The 23,835-nt window shown below is 33.6% G+C and overlaps 1 protein-coding gene across 1 annotated transcript in view; it reads right to left on the bottom strand.

Annotated features, from left to right (window-relative positions):
• Positions 1-5,913: 5,913 nt before the first annotated feature.
• LOC108689328 (protein vein) overlaps positions 5,914-23,835 on the bottom strand; it is a 382,945-nt gene continuing 365,023 nt past the window's right edge. Inside the window, exons 6-7 of the mRNA XM_018196062.1 lie at positions 7,155-7,229; positions 5,914-6,005 (exon numbers count right to left, since the gene is read on the bottom strand). Of these exons, the coding sequence (XP_018051551.1) occupies positions 7,177-7,229 (53 nt within the window). The 3' untranslated portion in view covers positions 5,914-6,005; positions 7,155-7,176. The remainder of the gene's footprint in view (positions 6,006-7,154; positions 7,230-23,835) is intronic.

The following is a 23,835-nucleotide window of genomic DNA, read 5'->3' as shown; positions in this document are numbered from 1 at the left end:
CATATTGCGTCCTCACCTTTGTCGCGATCCAGGAAGCGAAGAGCTCCAGACACAGAGTTAAAACTTTCTGCCACATCTCCTCTGGATCTTTTTGTGTTATGGAAAAGGACGCTCAGACGATTTCTGCGAGGGCTAGCTGGCGAAATTTCGACTCACGACGGTCCAGGATGCGGTGTGTGCGAGGATGATGTTGGTCGGTGGCTCGCTTCGTCTCCTGAGGCTCTCCTGCGGCAGGAAGTGGCAGACCAAATTATTCCTGTAGCACGAAAGGTGCCGCTAATGCCGTTGGCTCTTTCCGGCCTAATTAGCCCGGGACCATTAAGTTTATCTACGAGCATCAGAGTCACCGACCTCCCCCGAGGAAACTGTTAGATTGGGGGGAAGCGAAGGAAGATAGGGTTCGCTTTTGCTGAGAGCTGAACACTAAATGATTAAGTTCGAATGCGAGAGTAGCCAAATCATTAAATATACCTAGGCATCAGACGCTTCTCCTCGACTATAGATAGTAATAACTAAACTAGAAACAATAGACATTATTTTTAAGGGATATTGATATCGTAAGATGTGAACTCTCGAAATAGATAAATTATAAATTTAGAAGTAGAAATTATAATATAAATAAAAAATTTTATTAATATATATAAAAGTTTTCTCAATGATAGAAGTGTATCGAGTTTTTTTTATTTTTAGAACAATATTTTATATCTTATAAGTATCTGAATTTATCGTCTTTTAATTTCTTACTCATGCTTTTTGAAAGAGAAACAGTTTAATTGAGATTAGCGTATTTAACGAACTAGTATCTTGAGGGGAATTAACCTCCGAAAACGATTCAGTTGTTATAAACTTAATTAAGTGTTTTCACAATTATTTAATCGAGATAATCAAGTCTTTCTAATGACTTTTTGATGACATTTACTTCGATCGTTCTTTGTTTTCTGTTTACTTGAACTCGCAAATTGTTGTTGAAAGTTGCCAAGATACATTTGCCCTTTACGAGCAAGTAGAATTAGATAATAGATGCAGTTCGCGGATTCGGTTTTATTAAGTCTCTAGCACTATATAATGGGCCTTTTAATTAGAACAAGTCATTAAGCTTATCCACAATTGTTAAATTCATCGAATTCGATTCCTACATCGATTGGCGTTGAAAGGAGTGTACGTTTTATTGCGTTAACAAATCCTCAAATTTTGATCAGCAAGTCAATAAAGTCTGAAGAGTAAAAGTAAAGATTGAAAATTAACTATTTGGCAATCATGTCTGTGTTGACTTAAAATTAAGATAAACATTTTGTTCAAATGTAATTCGATCAGCTTGCATTATTTCAACAATGTCAATATTATTATTCTATACAAATTCTATAATTATCTTTCATAATTGAATACTTTCATAATTGAATTATAAAAGTATTGTTTCAATATTTAAAATAACAAATGTCGTACTTATATAAAAGCATTTCAAAAAATCTATGATTATGTGAATATGTAGATAATTTATTGCTTAAAATTAAAGATAAATGATATAAAGATAAATGATATAAAGATAAGATAAAAGAAATTGACGTTTATTATAAGCTCTGTATTTGATAGATATTTTTAATAAGAATCCGATAAAATATCGATCAGCTATATAAAATTTGGATCTGTACTCGTAGTTGAGGATCATTGGCGAATTATTCGGCTATCATCGTCACGCCAACGAAAATCCGGTTGGCAATAATTGATGAAATGAATCACGTTGACATCGACGGTGATCGTTAGCAATGAGCGGGAGAACACGAATCGCGAGCTATCGTTAATCACCAAGCCTGACATATTCGAGCCATCGTTTGTTACTTTTGGGAAAGTTGTGCGGTCGCTCGACGCTCCAATGCGAATTATCGATTCTTGGAACAACGTCGGTTGACTTGGGGTTAATTAAAAATTACAAATTAATATATTTATAACATAAACTATAATAATGAAAGCCTAGAAATAATATATTTTATTATCATGGTTAGAACATTCGAAAGATTTTTCAGTCTGTTCGTATCATTGAATTTATTGATTGAAACAATAAAGAACTTTGAAGGCACGTAACAACCTCTATCAGTAGATGATATAGTATGATTATTTTTCGATGACATGAAATAGTATAAGATGAGACTGTGTTATTGAACATATAATTTTTACATAGCGTGCGATGCTTTTATGATATTCGTTTAATCTCTATATATGATCTCAGTTTATTTCAAATGTCGTAAGAGATTTATCGTTTGTGGAAATCTATACGAGAGATAGAAAACGTTAAAGATAGAACAAAATAGTGCCGATATTCTCTCCGAACGTTTTTGTCATTAGAAACTAGAGAATTATTAATAATAAAGAAATTCTCGTGATGAAGATATATAGAAATAAATCATGGATATTTCAAAAATATTTGCAGACAATTACATTTACGGTATTATAATTTGATGTCATTTTTTAAATATGTTATTGTCCTTTGTTATTATCAGCTTTTTGCTTTATATTTACTTTATATTTTTCAAAATATTTTATTGTTTATTTAAACTACGAGTTATCTATTTTATCATAAAAATAAATATTTTTTTATTAGAAAGGTACACGATATTTCTAAAATCAATTTTTTATTTTAAAAAATATTGTCTTATTTTCTATAAGATATTAAAATGTAAAATGGCATGAAACAAATTTATTGCAATGAAAGATATACAGAAATAAATTCTGGATATTTCAAAAATCTTTGCAGATATTTAGATATTATAATTTGATATTCTTTAAATATATTCTTTCTTTAAATATATTATTGTCCTATTATCGGCTTTTTGCTTTTGTTTGCCTTAGAAATATTTTATCACTTGTTTAAACCGCGAGCTTTCTATTTTATTCGTTTATTGATTAAATTATTAACGATCTTCACTTTCGGCAAAGTTTCTGCCCGGTCTAACGGTAACCAGCACTTGTACTGTGTCTCAAGGCTCTCTCTCTCTTATCCCGGAAGTTAACAACTATCGGCTTTGTAACCGTGCTTAAGTTAACGCGAGTTTCGCGCGTGTTGAATAGTTTGCAAGTCCATTACAGACGCATTAAGATTATATATACATATATCTGTATATCTACGTACATGTCTGAATGCTCATCTAACCTTCTCTTCAGCTACGAAGAGACACGTGATACGAGCGCGATCACTTCGGGGCACGGTATAGTTGAAACTAACAAAGCTAACGTTTCAATGTGTGATAGCACGCTGTCAAGTTGTCTTAAAGTTACTTCTGTCAATATTAGTGAATTCTAATCGCGATTTAACTAATTCTTTGCTTCCTTTTATATCACACTGCAGTATGTAATTAATTCAAGAATAAGGATGAAATCCTTCATATAATACAATAGCAAATAAATATTGCATTATCATTCTTGTACTGAAAAAGATAGGAAACAAGATATCGATAGAGAAGAGAAATTTTTCGCTCGATGTTCAGTTTGCCGCGAGAATCAGGATTCGTATTTTTCTTTTTAATATACGATTACCCTGTCATGTATTTCCGTGGCCAGCTACGCGGAGTACCTTTTATACGAAGCGTTTATGCGACGTGCGTTTCAAGAGGACGTAGTCGGAGCTTTCCCGCAAAGAGCTTTCGGCATCGCGCGAGGACTGCTACGAGCTTACCAAAGAGCTCCTCAGAGACATCCAGCTGGCTCGTATACCCACAGATCTCTTTTCTTACCGCGCGTAGTTTTCAGCTTTTACCCTTTGGCTTTCTTTTTATGCGGTTTTTCTTTACGAAAAACGGTCAGCCGTATCGTTTCTGCCCAACGTAGTGCCGTCTAAGGACACCGGGGAGCACTAGACGTTATTGCACGAGATATATAGTTTTATATATATATATATATATATATGTATGTATGTATGTATGTATGTATGTATATATATATATGTGTACATATGTATACATATATGTTCTCTGAATACATACGTACTTTCTTTGAACAGTTATCGATATTCGATTGTAATTCTCTCAAGGCTTTGGTAGCGTGTTCGAAGGAACGTAAGATAGTTGTAATAAAAAGAGCGAAGATCGAAACTTCGTTTTCCTTATCTTCTCGTAATCTGGCAATATCTCGTGAGTAAAGCATTTATCGCAAATTATCGTAGAGGCGATGTATAATTAATAATAGGTGAAATTAATAGGTGAAATTCTCTTATAAGCTAGGTATATTGTACACGCGAAATTTACTCTTGATGTAGCCTAGAACGGCAATAAAGATCATTTTCGTTGAGTCGCCCAACTTCAACTTCGAACACAGCACGTGACTTGTTTCGCAAGGACTTAGCTACCCTTTCGCTAGAACGATAAATCACGGGAAACCCGTTGAACCCCTTTATATCGGCGCGCCGCGAAGGCAGCTCCGTCTTCCTCCGTTCATCAGAAGGGTGACGTGGCTGTTGCGGCAACTTTTTGCTGTCGTACAGGGTGCTGTGGAACCACTACGTGTCCTTTCAGCGATAGATAATAGAAGGAAAAAAGAATAGTGGTATCTTTTAAATATCGAAATAATCGATTTCTTATGTAAATGAATTAATAATATAGTATTAAATTTGGCTCAATTTCACGGAATTGTATTATGAATAAAAGAGTTGTGAAACAGCTGTGAACAGAGAAAGAGAGAAGATACTTTGAAGATACAGATAAAAGACATAAATAAGAAATCAATAAAAAATATGAATTAATAAATATATATAATGTATGAATTAATAACAAAGATATGATATTAAAACTTTTAAAAATAGAAGATGCAAATAGGAGACATGAACGTATAAATAGAAGGTAAAATATAAATAGTTAAATATATAAAATGAAGCTCGAAAGAATCTATCAATGAAAAATGTAAAAAAGTCCACATCAAAGTCTATATCAGAAAATTCTTTATTTTCGTGTGAATGTAACAAAACGAATAAAATATATTGACATCGTCTTGACATTATCTTTACGTCGAGTCGCGAGAAAACGTTTACATCAAATCTGGCAATCTGATGAGCGATATGATTCTACTTAGTGACGCAATGTATATGACGTTTTTACTTTATCTAATTTGGCATTTGGATAAAGAAGAACGAACTAAATTGTCGGGATCATCAACTTGGAATTTGCATTATTTATGTAATTTCGATTTATATTTTATATTGATAAAGATCCGAATTGAAGGGTCAAAACGTATATTTTATTCGTTTTGTTACATTCACACGAAAATAAAGAATTTTCTTCTGCATCCGAACAGCTGATATAGGCTCTGATGTGCTTTTTCATATTTTTCATAAAATTAAGTTTTATTTAAAAAAAAATTATAGTTTGAATTTAGCTTAATAAAAACTCAATGCAAGTTTCAAAAAATACTCGTCAAGAGACATTTAATATTGAAAGTTAGAAATTTGCGAGATATTTTACTACGCAGTATTTGCTAAGAGAAGACATACATTGAAGTAAAATTCTAATTAAAAAGCTACTCTACTGTTGTGGGACACTGTGTGACGCACTGTGTGACGCAAAACACGAAAATTTCGTTTCTTGCGAAATCACGATGGCGTAATAAAGTTGCATGGTATCTTACCTTTGAAAAACGATAATATTTTCTGCTAATGGCTGCCGTCGTCGTCTCGAAGCAAATCGATATCGAGAGGATGACGGTGGACAGTGGATGAAATAGAGAAAAAAGACAGAGAAAAAGAATGACGGGTAGAAGAAAGACGGTTTTAGGGATGGAAATCGGAAAAAAGTGATGATGGGCGAGCAGCAGCGAGTGCTCGAGACGATTACTCGAATCAGTGGATGATAGTAACATGATGAAGGGTGGAAGCATAGAAAAGCGTGTTCCAGGAGGAGAGCCTGAGAAGAGCGCGGAGGGTGAAGTCGCGGATGCTGGAATCTGTATGGGAATAGGGAGCAAAGGGCGGGCGGATGGATGAGGCTACAACAAAACAAAACACGATGAATGTCCCGATGTGCAAGCTGCAAGCAGAAAGAAGATCGATGGTTAGTTTTCCTTTCATCTCGGTACAGCGCGGTCACGCGCTGAATTATCTAGATAAATGCATCTGGACAGGTCGGCGTCGTTTACGGGTGTCAGATTCACGCTTCGGGGTAATCGCTAAATATTTCGAAATCGGTGGCAAATCCACGGATGCCGCGAGCACTTTGCTGTGCCATGAGGGATTTGTTTATTGTTGGCGCGCGTTGGTCCATTGACAATCTCGCATTGCATTTTAGAGATAATTCGCATGCTCGAGGCGAATCATAGATTGCAAATCCATTCTATATCAACGACTGTAAAATATTTGTGAAGTGTTAAGCTTAGCACGCATGTGCGAGGATTGTCTGATACATGGACAATATAAAAAAAAAATTGATAAAGTTAATAGTCTTTACGAAATCGCAAATGTATTTTAAATATCTATTCATGAATCATATAAAGGACGATTTATTTTTCAAAAGGAAAATGATTTACTTCTCAGGTGAATTATTATTCTAAAAATATATAGAATAACAGAAATCATTGAATTACATTAAAAAATCATTGCATTTTTTAATTTATCAAAGAATATTTTGGATTGATTCTAATGTAACTTATTATATACAGAATTGCCACAAAACTAGAAATTAGGGAAATCAGGGAAAAGTCAGGAAAATTTGTAAAATTTTTTGGAAAATAAAAATTCTTGGCTTTAAAGAAGTTTAATATTCATACATCAATTAAATGCAAACAGTGTCAACAATATTAATAATAATTTATTGCTTTATTATTTGCTATATTAAATTGCTATATTAAATTGTTCTCTCAATTAATAAATATTTAACGGTTTTCAAATCAGAACAAAAAATTTCAAAATATCAGTACAAAATACAAATAAATATAAAAAATAAATATAAAAAATTTCAAAATATTATTGGAAGGGAAAATCATGAAAGCTTATATAGAAATTATGGAAAAGTTATGGAATTTTAGGATAAGGAATTTGTGGCAACACTGATACGATATTTTTTAGATTTAAAACGCAATTGTAAATTTAAAATTAAATTTTTGATATAATTCCTGAATCGATATTAAAAAATATTTTTATTAATTATCTATAATAAACTATAAAAATAGATTTAATTTACCTTGACAGTGCCGCTAGATGCGCTAGAAGCGGGCGAGCGTCACGTCCTCGGCGAACGAAGAGAATTTATCCATATCTTGAGTGCGAGCAGAAAAAGAAAATAGTTCTCCATTAAGTATCTGATGTGATTTAAATGTTACCTCTCCGAATCTTGAAAAGTAACTGAGATATCAAGATTAATCCTTTTGTACACAATAGCCATTATTGCGAAGGGTAGATTTCCTTTGTTCGCGACATGCAAATACGTAGCTTTACATTTTAATGTTATCGCATTAATTTCAATGCAATTGCAATGAATCTCTTTGATTGTTCCGATATAATACAAACAATACAACACAGTTTCTATGCCATTTTGTTCGAGTTAAATCGATTCAATGACTAAAGAGTTATATTATCGTAAATTATGCGATTGATATTGAACCAAAAAAATTCATATGTGAAAGCATGAGCTTCTCATCCTCGTACTATGATAGCAACTGCCGATCCCACGGGCTCTTCAAGGCTCTTCACCGACCCTGAAGAAGAACGTGAGAGGAAACGGTCACAGTTCTATTCCTGTCTCCCGTGAATCATTTCGCTTGCACCTATCTCTAACGCGTGTAGGGCCCTTATATGGCTATGTCGAAAAGTGCATAACTTTGATAATTTGCGTTTTTGATTATATAATTTCATAAACGAATTACTCATACATCGCAATAGGAATCTGATTGTATTAGTAGGAATTCTGGTTGAAAATAGACAAATCAGAATTTTCTGGGGTTAAATTTATTATAATTTATTATAATTTTATTATAATTCTAATGAAGATTTGATTGATATGATCAGAAATATTTTGGTCCGTTTATTTTGAATCAGAAATTTTTCTCAGTGTGATGTAAAATTAAATCTTCTTCTCGATTTGCCTGTATTTTAAAATAATATTATTTGCTACGATAACGACATTAAAGAAGAAATTAAAATAATTATTTTTGTGATTGTATTTTGGATTTGTAGATATAATCAATTTTATTTGTTTGGATAAAAATATATTTTAGCTGTAGATAATTTCGTAAGAGATATCAGAATATTTATTTTTGTTTATGCATAATTTGAAGTCGGTATTCATTTCTGTTCATTCTATTATTCATTCTATTATTTCAAGACCTCTTGAGATATTTTAAAATAATACTAATACAGTTTTGTGATTCACTTATGATATCTCAAGACGAATTTAAGAACTGAATTGAATAGTCTAAATTGTATTATTTTGGAAGACGACAGAAAAAAGACAAAGAAAATTCTGGAATTAAAATAAACTAGCATTAAATCATGTAATGATTCTGCGTTCAGTAGAAAAAATAGTTTTACAACCGCTCTTTAATATTTATGATTGAGTTATACATTCAGATCCAGTGAGAAATTAAGGGCAAGATCAATCATATCGAATTTTCCCGACTATAAATCGACTATTAAGTCTATTAAGTCAATTTTGCAGTAAGTCTTGAAGACACCGTTTGATTTGTTAAATAGCAAGGAATTCAATGTGTTGTAGTTTCTGATTAAATAAACGCTACAGCGGAATTTCGCTGATATGCCGCTTTGTCCTGACGTGCCAATTACTGCTACGTAGCAACGACGTACTTACTGACAGCGAAATATAGCTGGGTAAACGTGAAATGGAGAATTCTCTATAGAACTTTAACATTCAATAAACTTGTGGATAATAGCGTACCGATACCGGTATTGTATCGCCGGAGTCAGCTTGACCACTATTAGTGTCATTTCACGAATTTGTGCGCCGTCCTAGCTTTACCATGTTCAGATTCATGTGTGTAGTCTGAAAATGGAAGGATCGTGCCGACAGCTACATTTAGATGTATTATCGTATCATAACGAAAAAGTAATAGAACATCTTATTTGACTGTATCTTTTTTTCGATTATCGATTACAAGATGAACTTTCCGGCAAACTTTTGGAAAATCACAGAGACTGTTTTTTTATTTCGAAAACTAGGAAACTCAAATAATTTTCATTACTGAAAATACAAATAATTTATCTTGATTTTACCTTAATATCAGCATGATTTAAATCAAGCATAAATAATAATATTACCGTTAAAAGGAAAGTGGAAACAATTTCCGCTGTGTTGTTAAACTTTTGAGGACGAGAAGTTTGCAGAATCAATTCTAACTTGAAGCGTAAGCAAATGCTCCGATGCCCTCATCGACATTTATCGGCAGCGTTTCCTTTAGTAAATAAAAGCAAAAATATTTACTTTGTTCAAACATGATTCAACGCTTCGCCGACTTGAAATAAATGATGCGCTCGTTGTCTTTTCTATGAACAACTTTTCTATGTGAGACCTATCAATAATACTTGATTCATTCACAATGCTCGACGTTGCCGACAACTTTAAGAACTACCTCGAGCCTGTTGATTTCAAAAGACACACGGATGTACGTGCGCGACCTCATTCGAGACTTCCAGTGTGTGCATTGGAGGGATCGTCGAGTGCAGGGCGAACATTTATTTTCTGCCGCCGACGAAGCGCGCGTTGCGCGTTCACCCCCTATGTAAATTACTGTCGATACGCGAGCGTTTCTTTTTGTTTTATATTCTCCACCCCCCTCGATTCTCATCCCGCTATTATCGGAAACCATTGAATTCATGATCGTTTCGCAGGCGAGGGCATGAAGAGCAGTGGAGAGGACAAGCGCTCTCTCGAATGAATAAAAGAGGCAATCGCGCTGGGGCGTGATGTAAATTCATTACACGTGTATGTCGCGCGTTCGTCCGAGTGCGTTTGTTTGTAAAATCTAATCAAATATTGTCGAGCGCTCATTCGCGCCGTTTTTATAAAAGTTTCGAGTCTGGCTGGGACGTGGCGATGTGACCGCTCCTCCTATAGTCAATACTCGTTTATTTGCATATAATCGATTGTAAGAATTAACGAAATCCGATTTTTCGAAAATAGCCTTTCTTGTTTTGTTTGTTACGATATCATTTTTTAAAATTTGTTATTGATTTGTTTTATTCGTTACGAAGGCAAGTCGCGAAATGACATTGCTCTTCAATCTGCTGTCGCAAGTAGAATGTAATTATACGATATAGAAAAATATAGAAATTTCGTAAACGTTTTCAAATTACAACAAAAAGCATTATAAATAGATAAAAAAATAAATACATGGACTTTCTGGTATTATATCAAATTTATTGATTTAAAATTAAAAAAAATATCTCAAATCTTTTTTCAGGATTATAATAGAATGATATTGAGAAAAAAAAATATATATCCTAAATTTCAATAAATATTTGAATAGTACCAACTAAATATTTATTAAATATAAAAATGTATTTATTTAGTATAAAAAAACATTAATTTGATTTAACAATCACTTCTTTTTATTAAGTAAATATTTATTTAGTAAGTAAATATTTAGTTGGCAGTCTTTAAATAAATATTTATTTAAATTTGGTCTATTTTTTTCTTAGTATACACATTTAAGTTCTCTATAATTTAAGTTCTCTAATAATTTTTATCAAGCGCAAGTTAATCTTGCAAGTTTGAATTAGAAGTTCTCAAAATAACAGAATTAATTTTCCATGAATTACTTCCAATTATGATGTCATTTGTTTATGGGATCGCGTTGAAACCGCTTTACTAGTTACGTAATCACCAGCAATTGAGGGTTAATATGTTAGCGTGTCGCATGTTTAGGAAGGACAAACTGAACTCGTGTTCAGGCCGAATGAGAGAAATTGCCGCAATTCCGTGCAAAGACGGAATCCTAAGCGCACAGTAGGCTCGGTAATTCTCTCCACCAATGGAAGGTAATGCGGCCCGCGCATCGTAGTGATGCACTATACGTCAGATGCCGGCAGAACGTATTGGGTACTGCACTCCGTAATACGTATCGGACTACATTTCACGGTTGATCGAAGCCCGAGCCCGCGGCAGCGCTATAGACTATTTCCCAAAGGATTCCCAGAGCGATATAATGGGTTTGCCAAGGTATAACGTAGCTAGTTACCTAACTCTATCGTATTACCGGGACCGACCGAGTCACTCCACTCCCCACACGACCGGAGCTCGACCGATCGTGACTTCGGGTCCTCTCACGGGGTAAATCCGTCAACTGGCGTGCTCTTGGACTAGTCTCGGACGGTGAGAAACGCAGGATCGATGGAATGCGGTTCGATTTGAAAATTGCGCTTCCTCGCCACGTACATCTCGACGATCGTGCCTCTCCTCGCGGCGATTACTTCCCTCGCTTTTCCTTCGCGATACCATCCCCTGAGTACATACACCCTTCCACCTCTTATCCAGGTGGAACCTTCCTACCTATCTACCTACTCAGTCGTTTCTATCTCGCAGGATCTGTGAAAAGGCTCCTTCAAGTCGGGCAAAATTGGAAAGTGGAGCTACGAATCTCGTTTAGATCGTTTCGAGTGATTCAGCTAGCAATGGTGCGCGCGCGCGCATGTTCTCTACACACGATTTATCGACTTTCCTCGTTTCCTGGTCTCCTGAGAATTCATCAAGTCCGATTTGATCCCAAAGAATCGCGTCGTGCACGTGAAATAATAAAACGAATGTACTTTTGCTATGGAAGGAAAAGCGGTTATTAATTATCATGGTTGGAGTATAGTCATATCTTTTTTGCCTTTTTTCCTCCCCTCTCTTTTTTTTGAGGCGCGCTTCTCCAGTATGTACCTACGGAGCGTATGGAGACTACAGATGACACAGGAGGTATTGTGAGAGCACACTGGGTCGAATATCGAGAGTCTTTTGTTGGTGCTACATAAAGAGGGTAGAAAGGAATGAGAAAGGCTATTGTCTCGGCAGTCGCGCCAAGAGAACGGAAGTACTTCCGCGCATGCCCGTATTTCAGGCATTTTTTTAATACCACTAGTGACTTGTACGTGCTGAGCGCTATTAACTTTTTCATTTCGAGTTATTTCTAGAACTTCTGTTCTTAAAAAAGATGCTGTAACATTTTTTTGCATCTTTTTCTCTTCATTAATTTCGTGCAGTATTGCGATCTTATGGCTCGCTTAATTTTCCAGAAATCATTAAGACCTTTTAGATAAATAGAAGTTTTTTCCTTTTAAATAACATCCTTTTAAATAACAGAGATTTGATTTTTCTGAATTTCCTTTCAAGTCAATCCTATGCTAATTCTGCCTACTTTAGAGAGAATGTACATTAATTCCAGTCATCTCACTTATTTATTATAAAAAGCTTGATGAAGTATTAAGTTTTTGTTTCTTACTCTGCATTTGTATTCGCAAATATTGTATTGAAGTCTAGAGATTTTTATTTTGTCGTCATTTTGATACAAATTTATTTAGTTTTGATGTTTTTAGGTTTATTTAGATTCTGTAAAGAAAATGGTTTTAACTTAAATACAATAAATCCGATCTAAGAAAAAGTATTTATTATGTAATACTTATTAAAGTATTTATTATAATTTTGTAATAACAATTTAATCGAAATACTGCTACATTTAAAAATAAAAAAGAGATATTTGAATCCTTGATTTCCTTAGCTACGAATGAATTTTAAACTGTATAAAAACAGTTACATCCTTAAAATCAAGGGAGAAAAGTGAACAAAAATGCAAAAAAGATTAAATCCCTATTGTGTATTCTCTCTCTCTCTCTCTCTCTCTCTCTCTCTCTCTCTCTCTCTCATTAATTTAGATTTATTATTTTTTTATCTTTATTCTTTATTTATTTTTTTTTTGTGAAATTTGTGTTGCCAATTTTTCCTCTATACTTAATATTTCATTTTCATTCAAATTTAACATAAATATAAAACAGAAAAGAATATTATATGTTTAAATAAATAATGAAATATGGTGATTTGTAATATAGTTTGTAACTTTTTTTATTAATATTACAAATTCTTTAAAATCATAAAAATTTTATTTTAATTTGATACTCTACTTTTGTAAGATTTAATTGTTTTTGTATCAACACTTTCAAAATTAGCAATCCTTTCTTTAATTAAAAAAACAGTCCAAGTATATTTTAATAGAAATTGTATCTTTCATCGTACATTTTGTTAACTAAAACAATGGGTTTTTAAAATTTTTTTCAAAAAGGTCTTAATTAATAGTTTTTAAATGAGAAAAATTCTAAAAGTTTTTTTTGCTCTTGTTTAAAATATTTCGAATGGAGACAACTATTTTTGCAATTCTTGGGTTACTCAATTCTTCCAAAATTATAAATACAGTTATTAAATATATATAATGTGACTCGGAGCATGTTTATTTCTGACGATCACCATCGTTTCAGTGACCTCCGAGATGTCTTATTGCTGAGATTACTACTATTCAGTCGGTGGCGTTTTAAAAGCTACCATTACAGTGTTGTATGATGCGATGTCCGTAGAGGGATTGTTAGCGATGTATTGCGCTCATAATCTGTCGCTTAGATATCCGGTCTACCGAATGTCCTGGTAGTCGTTATAGTTTAATGCGTTGGGCGCCGTCGTAATGCGAATTCATTGCTAGCGAAAGCAGCGTCGGATGGGCAGCCGTTCGTGTAAACATCGTGTACATCAGCGTACCAAGCTAGCCAGCTAGCCAGCCAATGGGAAATCCTGCACCCGCGTGTCCGCACGTGTATACACATACGTTTACTGTCTTCTTGTTGATGATCCTCTAGCTTCCAAGCCTGGTCCATTTGCTAAAGGATGCCCTAAGGATGTACGCCCTTATTCCATCTCCGTTGCCTTTAATGAGAGCTATAAAGCTATAAAGCCACCCTTCGGATCGAAACTTGCGACCCGCTGCTCGCGCTGCAGCGGCGCGAGAAATCTCATCGTGTATTAGGTCGACGTAGGGTCGATTGGTAGAGCTTCCGCGCGCGCAATGGAATAACCGCATTGCGAATTGAAAAGGCGAGTCGATCCGGTAGCTCGCGATACCGGCAACGTTAGCGTAGTGATTACCGAGTGGCGTGAACTGCGTTATCGGTATAATCACTCACGTGTAATATTCGCGCGAAATAGGTGCGGCTTAATCCAGTAGGCACACATCGAGCTTCATTGAATCTACACATAGATCCCGATCAAATTTACGCTGTTGTCTAAACCATTGTTGAATACAAAGTAACTGATTAACAAATAAGGAAATATCGAAAACTGTAACACGTATATTATATTATCAAGTAAAGATTACGAATTAATTTTTAGATGATAATTTATTGGAATATCTCCTAGGAATTTCTTGGATTTAATAGATTTCTGTTTTGTACATTTGATTTTTAAATTTCGTTATATACTATTTATTTATTTGTATAATAAAAGTTTGATTGCATTAATTGAAATTCTGATTGGAAATCAGATTTTTCTGATTGAATCGGCAATTTAATTTCAATCTTGGTTTAACTAATTCTTCATCTTTGTCTAGTTTTAAGAATTAAAAAGGATCTAAGAATTAAAAAAAAGATGAAGAACAAAAGATGAAAAGATTAAAATTAATTTACATTGTTAAAAATGGGCAATAATCAGAATTTTTTGATTTGTTTTTAACCAGAAACTTTTCTTAGTTATTCAGATAGCTTATACTCCTCAGTTAGAAATGATTGACGTTGAATCAGCATCGACCAATCATTTCTAGCTGGGTCTGATTATCATGATCATTAATAATGCTTCTCTGTTGAAAATCATGAATGTTTCTTGACTGGATATGTCGGACAATTGCAGTAATATTGTCTGGGAATATTCATTGTATTACTCATACAATCAATGAAACGATATCTATCTGCCATGGAATAATCTCTCTCTCTCTCTCTCTCTCTCTCTCTCTCTCTCTCTTTCTTTTTTCTTGTTAGAGTAATATCAATATCTGAATAGAACAGATATTCGATTTCACGAAATACCAGATTAAACCCAGATTTATCAGGATAAAGTTACCGACGAATTATCATTACAGCAGTACATGATGTTTAATGTGATACAACTCGTCCGCAAAATTTAGTTAAAAAAACTTTCTTTAAATAGAAGGAGAAATCTATTTCTATATAGTAGAAGACGAAATTATTTATATTACGAGTAAATGTTCTTCTTTTATATGGTTTATGAAAAAATAGGAAAAACTAATTTCTTCTAGATTCAAATCTAAGAATTTTTATTTTTATATCCTAGTTTGAAAAAGTTTTTTTTTCTTCATATATGTATGTACGTGTACGCGCGTATATTTGTTCTGGAACAGAGATATCCCATTCTATCGCATGCATCGCGGATGAAAGTCTATCTTGCACTAACTAGAAATAGGGCTTGGTGAAACACAGCTGATATAGAATTTAATAGCCTAAGCTTCATACGGGCTGCATTAGTACTGCGATTACTGCGTAAGAGGAGATTTGTGGTTTATGTATAACTCCTCCATATTATGTGTAATTCCGGCGATTAGTATTCGTGAATGTATTAAATTGTTAGCGAATGTTTACCGTGTATATTATCGAGACCCAACATCGGGCTATGTTATTGTAATAGCAATGTACCAACATTTTCCACATTCGCTCGAAAATCCTTCATAGTGTTCTCTCTCTCTCTCTGTTCTGTGAAAGATTACATTTTTCTCAAACTACATTTTACGTTACATATATAATATACTATTTAAAAAATTTTTCAATTAAAATTTATTTATTAAGAGGTTTGTGTTTCCATTCTTTCTTATCTTTTTAAATGAATTCCTTATCTTTATATACATTTTTTTCATCTTTATATACATCTTCTTCTTTTTTATTCATCGAAATATTCGAATAATATAAAAAATTCGCGCATAGAATTCGGGAAGTAAACGGATTGGATTATTCTGCAATCGGTCACGCGTCGACAGTGATTCTATCTCGAAAAGTACAAACGTTCGAAAGTCACGAATTTTTTTAAACCTCCTGGCATCACGAGATACGCTTCGTTTAACGTCAAACTTTGTAAACGGCGGATATCGTTAATTCTGTCACGGTATTCATCGATTTTGTGAACGATATTTTTCTCTTCATGCATTTTAATTTGGTGACCTTCTATCATATATGCGTGCGCGCGTTTTAATTCATTCCTTTTGTTCCGTAACCGGATCTATCATTGTTCTCTCTCTCTCTCTCTCTCTCTCTCTCTCTCTCTCTCTCCTCCCTTTCTCTTTCTCTCTTTCTTTTTTCTCTGCTGTTGTTCATATTCGGGCTGTGCAACGGTAATCGTGCATTGTTGCATGTATCAACTCTTTGACGGTTTTGCTAAGTGAAGTATACCGGGCGAGCAATTTGCTAGAATACACGCGTGAAACGCTGCATTGTGATGAATGCATCGTCCGATAAATATTTATTCGTATCAGAATATTTTAGCAGAGTCAGTTACTTTATAATTGAGAATTAATTCCGGTTAACACGGAGATATATTTTTAAGGATTGCTATAATACTCTTGGATGCATTATTTCAGTTTTTGCTAATTTCTTTCTCATTTTCTGTAAACCTTTTTCGATTTCTTTCTCATCTATTTTTCTATCATACGGAAACGTTACATTACAAAATGATAAAAAAAGTTCAGCCACGAAGTTCTTTTGTGTGCTTATTAAATCATTATCCGTAGCAAGCTGATATTTTTTTATCGTCATTTTAATGTAAAAATGATATTAAAAATGTCAAACTCTCTGTGTGGACGATAAATGACTTCGTTAAAATAACGTCAAAATAGCCTATAAAATTAATTACATTTTATTAATATAAAAAAATACAATAGAAGATTTTCTTGTGTTAATGAATTAAAGATAGTTTTATTGGCCTAGAAGGATTTTACTATGAAAAGATGTGCAATTATTATTGATACGTTCTCTTCATAACCAAATTTTTTTCTCGTTCTGTATTTTAATACGTCGAATGAAAATCATTTAATTCAAAATGCCTCAGAATACAATATTTTATTAATGATTCCTGAATTATTTCATATTTTATATATATTATTAATATATACATTTGCGTAATTTATTTTTACACAAAATTTTGAAGGTTGTATCGAAGCTAAAAGTAGCCATTTAAATGTTAATTGTTATTTTTGGTATTTAATAAGATATAATTAACATATTTTAAAATTTATTTTTTTTTGTTAATAAACATTATTAAATATGTTAAACATATGATTTAATAAATACAAAATCTAACTTTTTTGTCACTCTACGTTTTGTATGTTTGAATGTCATGGAAATTGTTTAATTCATAATTCGTTGAAATATCTGTACAATATCCTATCAATTTTCAAATCATTTTACATTTTACACTATTATGCACTTTGTGTAAAAAATAAATTATGCAAATATATATATATATATATATTAATATACATTTGCATAATTTATTTTTTACACAAAACGCATAATAACGCGTGAAAATCAAAGGTAGTATTCATACACGAATCGTCTATATTCATTACTTAACATATTTATGCACCACGCGTGCACATAGAATTACATACGCGCGCAGAACGTAGATTTCTCGTAAAAGTCGGCAAAACGCACGAGCGTTCTTGCTCGTATTATCGTGGCCTGGCATACTATACTCTACTGTGGCGTATTTGCGAGCAACCTCGCTTCTCTCGGCCAGTGACATAATGCAAAATGAACCAAGATTTACATCGCACTCGGCCATCGTTTTCATATGCGGCCGATTGTCCGCCGCTTCGTATTTCGTATCAGATATGCGGGAGCGCTCGAATTTGCTCTGTGTCGCCGGCTTCGTGCTATTTAATTTTCGCCTGGTGCAATTATCCGCTGGACACTCCACGCGTAGTCGCGTCGCTCGTAAAATATTTGCCGTTGTGCGCCGATTTCACGCGAGAAATCGTCTCTCTCGTGACGAGTGACGAGGTCAAATTGTAGAGACATTACCAAAATTCTCTCATGCGCAGAATGTTAAGTGGATTTTTTTTCTAGGATTATATTATGTTAATATAATTCTAAAAAAAATAAAATTCATGGAATTATAAGAGATAAGCAAAAATTCCGAATTTTTTTAAAAATAATTTTTCATGTGTTTATTTCTATCGAAAATTGAAAAAAAAGTTTCTAAATTTTCTGGTCACTCTAAATTTTGATAATCTTTTTTTTTTGAAATAGCGTTTGGCGCAGGAATTAGGATATTATAATTATAATAAATTATGTTTTAATATAAAATATATATATATATATATATAATTTCACGAAGAAGAAATCAAAAGAATAAATGGATTAAAAAATATTAGTTATTGTGTGAATAAAAAAAAATCTTTTATTCTTTTTTTACACTCACACATGTCACACGCTTGCTTCCGATTTCGGAAAGAAATCTCCGATAGAAGGATAAAAAATATCTGATGTCTTTTTTTTAGAGAGACCATCTGAATAAGTAATCGATATTTGGCAGGACAGTCAAATCTTCAATGCATGGATTTTTGAGAGTGTTTCCAGCGAAACACTTGTCGAAAGCTGACAACCGTGTTCATAACTCACAAATTATTTTGATCAATGTTATTATCATCTACATAACTGTAATATATTAACTAACGATAGAGATTTCATGTTCTAATGTATCTATATTCTTTCATGAAAAATATTCGAAAACGTAGAAAATATTTTGATTAAATATCGTGGATGCACAACTAATGATAAATTCTTCGATTAAATATTAATATATCATAGCTCTGGCGCTTCAGTTGCGGAACCATTATAATCGCCATTATTATTAGAAAATTATTTAACAGAGACGCGAATTCCCATCTAAGCCAGGAATATTGGAAAATACTATAGGAGCTATTGTTAATAAATATCGTTAACATAAGCCAATAAATTTTGGTGTTCCACAATTCACGAATTATTCTAGTTGTAGTCATCAGTGTTGTGAAATTATACTAGCTAATAACAGAAACATGAATTCGCACTTACAATTAAATCTCATTGTATACAGTACCAACAAATAATTAAAACTATTATTAGTGATTATTGCAAGCGTACTAATACAGCTATATATAAATTAACACGAACTTTTGGCTTTAAATCAATATTACATGTATACGGTCACTAATTGTCCAGACAGTGTGCTATTATATCGATGATTTCTTCAAATTATTGTTCAAATTAGATTCACAATTAATTATCCAAATGTAAATATAATCTACTGTCATAATGCTTGCGTAATCACAATTTTTAACATTTAGACAATAATTTGAAAAAATCGACATAATGCATTGCAGATAATTAGTTGTATAAAAACTGCAAATTATATTATATCACATTTTATTGAATTTAAGTTCGAGATCATTTTTTTTTTCAATTTTCGATAGAAGCAAACATGAAGAATTATTAAAATAAAAAATTTAGAATTGCTATTTCAAATCTCTTGTAATTTCATGCAATTTATTTTTTTTAGAATCATATTAACATAATATAATTCTAGAAAAAAAAACCCATTTAGCATTCTGCGCGTGAGAATTTTGATAACGTTTCTACAATTCAGTTTCGTCACTCAAGATTTTACCATTCTATCGGAGTGCCGGATGATCCAAAAAGCCGGAATTTCCGGTAGAAAATCGGAAAACTGACAATTTTGTGATACATACTCGAGCATCACTGTGTAATCGCGCTGTAACATTTTCTTGCACTAGCAGGCGGTGATTTTCATCGTACAGCACCGGGCGGTCAGCCGGATGGATGACCAAATGCAAAATGGACGAAGATTTGCATCCGAACTGGCATTGCTTTACGCGCTGCCGGGTGCGTCCGTCAGGGCGTTGGTGAGTTTACGCGGGGTAGGCGAGGACGGCGCGACGAGTCCTCTCGTTCGATTATGCGAACGTTCGTATCGTCACGGATGATGAGCGACGCGGCATAATTTCATGGCTTGCACGTGATGTTCCAAGTTGTGAGCACAAAGGTCGATAGCTTTGTCGACAGGGAATGGGACGATTCGTTTTGTTGTGCCAGGCCTTCTCTCGAACTTCGACCTGATTTTGATGTATGAGCGATGTAATGGCACCACTCGAAATGTATGAAAAAATATCGGAAACTAATTGTTACAAAAAAAAACAATAACGAAAATTCCTTCAAGTTGATTACAAATTATGTTTGCAAATTATGTTCCTAAATCAATCAATTCGACGGCAACTTAATAAAATTCGCTGTTTTCGTTATAAATTCTTATTTTGAGTTTTGTTAAAAATACATACGGAAAGAAAGATTTTGCCAAAATATCAAAAAATTTAACTAGATACAGATTTAAGAATAATTTTGAAGAACGATTTTGTTGAAATATCTAAAAATTTAGCTAAGTACAGATTTGAAAATTTTATATCATCAAAATAATTATGTAAACAATTCAATCATAACGAACCAAAAAATTTTGGTATTTTAGCAACCGCTTGAACGTCCTATATAATTACTTTGATGGTTCAACAAAGTTATTTTCAGATTTATATCTAATTAAATTTTCAATGACTTCAGCGAAATTGTTCTTTTCGTGTAAAGTTCATAAATTGTAAGTTATGGCTGCATTAGATGAAATAACAACTATAGAATCAGTTATGGCACAGGTATCAGGTCGTGGAAAATAACGTTTACGTAAACGTTTCTTTAAGGCAGACCTTTAGTATTATTCCATCCACGATACAACGTGGGACATCTCCTGGGGTAACTTCCGGCAACTTCGGGCATTACGCGATATCCGTCCGTTGTTTTATCGAAAGTTTGTCGCGTCAGCGATCCGTGAGGGAAGTTACAATCGGTTCGAAAGAGGGAAACATATCCCATTGCGTCTTTCTTTCTGAAAGTCAAACAACAGCCTGAGTCGTGGTGTGCGGCCAAGAGCGAAACTTTTCGACGATAAATCGATATTCGTTCTTTGAAATGCGACGGGCAGTATTCATCCGCGATGTTTCCCGTGTTTCCCTATTAGACGCCTCGACCTCTCTCCTCGCGAAAAGTTTCTCTTCTAGAAACTAGGTAGCGGAATTTGCGAACTATATCCGGAGAAGGATGACTCTCGTCTGTTTTTCTTTCTCCTTATTCCAACTTCCCACTGTTTGCTCCCTGTAGAGAGGATGGTTCGTTTCCGGGGACTATTTACTTTTAATAATAGCACGAGAAATCGAATACCAATTTTGAATATACCCACCATATACTCTTTCTTCATCACCAAGATAAGATCTATACGCGAAATTGAATTTCCAATTCAATTCTCTCTATAACTCGCGATATCACGCGGCATACTTTTTATATGATGTGTTACGCCAGATTACTGCGTGTACTTCGAATTTTTTCTTTTTTTCTTATTTTCTTTTCTTATATTTTCTTTGAGAAGAAGATTTGTCTTAAAATGAGATATTAATTTTTATGTTTGTTTTTATATTGTAATGATAAATTAATTTGATGGTTAAAATGACAAGATGAACTTGCAATGTGCTCAGCGAGTTCATATTTATCGCAAAAAACTTCATGTATTTACGATAAAGTTTTATTCAACTATTCGCCACATTGAGTGATCTTTTCGCTATTAATGTGATTTTCTATGGTATCACGTGCGACAGGATAGAATCTACAAACTATTCGCCCATTTGTCAGATTTGGCGACATCCAAAAAAATATTATAGACAGACACGTCTTTTATGTTATTTCTCTCATCTCTCCCTTCCAAGCAATCATTTCACCATTAGGATTTTCTTGAGAATAGGCAGATTGATGCAAATGTATCGTGCTACAATTTTCAATATCGCAAGCAAAAGTTTTGAAGACAGGATTTTGTCCTGGAATTTTTGCTTGACGTTCTCAAATTGAAAATCGTATTTTTAAAAAAATTGCGAATTTAAAATATTACATTGAATAAATTTATTTTGTAGCAAGAGTTAGCAACATTATTTATTGCTAAAATAATAAATAAGATAAATGAGATTGTTGAATAAATTGAGTGACATAAATGATTGTGCAATGAAATGTTGCAATGATAAAATGTAATTAGTTTTTTTTAGTAATTTTTTTAACCGTTAAAAATTCATCGGGTTCTCGTTTGTAAATTTATATTAAATTCTAAAAAAAATTATGTGTACATTTTCTAATGCAAATGTTCCCTTTTTTTTAACTAAAAAAATTGTTATGTTACATATTATGTATATAAATGTCCTACCACTTAAATGTTTGACCTAATTAATTAATTTTGTTGTTAAACTCTTTGTTATGTTTTTTATTTATCTTTCGCATAAATTGCAGCATCATCACGAGCAATGTATTCTAAGGGTACAATATTATTTAATATTTTTTAATTTTTAATGATCTATCTAAAGTTTGCAGTGCAAATGCAATAAACAGAAACTCGAGTCTGATACAATCTCTCTATGAACAGCATCGTGCGTTCTCGCGTGTAACGCTTTCATTAGACGGATTATTATCTGCACCGGATATATTGCGAAACACGTTGAATAGCCTTTGTCACGTAGTTTTCGTTGTGCAGGCTTTCATTGATTTAAAACGTTCCAGTGAATTCGTAGCAGCAGTCCGAGTTGAGCGGCAGATGAAAGGTGGAAAATATAATTGATTTGATCATAAATTACTTATAATTCGAATGAGAATTTTAGTGTGAGCAAAGCGTTTTTGAATTTTTCATGCGATTACACGCTAGTGCCGTGTGACGCGAAATTTATGAAATGCTGGCATGAATAAACAACGATCTCCTCCCCTCCTGTTAATATGAAGTCAGCAGTGTTTTTTATCTTGTTTTTGTAAAATGGGGAGAAATATGTAAAACGCGGCGAAACGAAGCTCGCGTAATGTTTTAATCCGATCATCGTCCGCTTCAGCATAGCGATGCGATTATTAAATTTATGTGTACCGCACGCGCACACCTCTCGCGAAGTTTCAAAGTTGAAAGAGGGAAAAAAATATGGATTTTCCTCAAATTGGAGAGAATCGTGTGTGCTCTCGGGACTAATTGTGAAGTTTGAAAAATCAATGACATTTAGAATTTTTCAGAGCACACAGCGCACACACACACACACACACACACACACAGAGAGAGAGAGAGAGAGAGAGAGAGAGAGAGAGAGAGAGAGAGAGAGAGAGAGAGAGCACAAATTTCAAACATTCTAATTGCGAGATGTCGGAATATTGTAACATGAGAATCGTTCAATTTGAGCACCGTGAGAAAAATCTGGAGATCTAAAAGTGATTCTGAAATTAAACGAATTATAATGAGAAAGTATTCCATTAGGGAAATGAAAAAATTAAAGTGCAGACTCCGTTCAACATATATTTTGATATTCCTATTATTTTCGTTTATCGTTCTCGGCGGACATTTGATATGTCGATACGATCGATCGGGCCTATCATCCGGCGATTTGTTACTCGGACTTATTACAGATCTAATTTGACAACGAATATGATAGACAGGAGATAATACAGTGAACGAGTTGGAGATACAAGCGATCATGCAATTAATACGACGACTTTAATAAGTGTGAAATGCGTCGTTGAAATACACGGTCAAAACGTGATTTCGCTTATGATTGTCTTTGTATTCGTGCTAATTAAAGCGCTAATAAAGATCCTCAGAGCTAATGATTGGTCTCACGAAATCCGAAGCACGCACTTCCTTCTTTCACCTTCTTCCTGCACGAGAGCACCACCCTTGTCTTCTACCCTTCGTCGTTCACTTTCGAGTGGATCCGAAAAAGATGGATGAC

Source organism: Atta colombica, unplaced genomic scaffold, assembly GCF_001594045.1.
Source record: "Atta colombica isolate Treedump-2 unplaced genomic scaffold, Acol1.0 scaffold27, whole genome shotgun sequence".
Classification (NCBI taxonomy): domain Eukaryota; kingdom Metazoa; phylum Arthropoda; class Insecta; order Hymenoptera; family Formicidae; genus Atta; species Atta colombica.
This window is presented reverse-complemented; position numbering and strand designations above follow the sequence as displayed.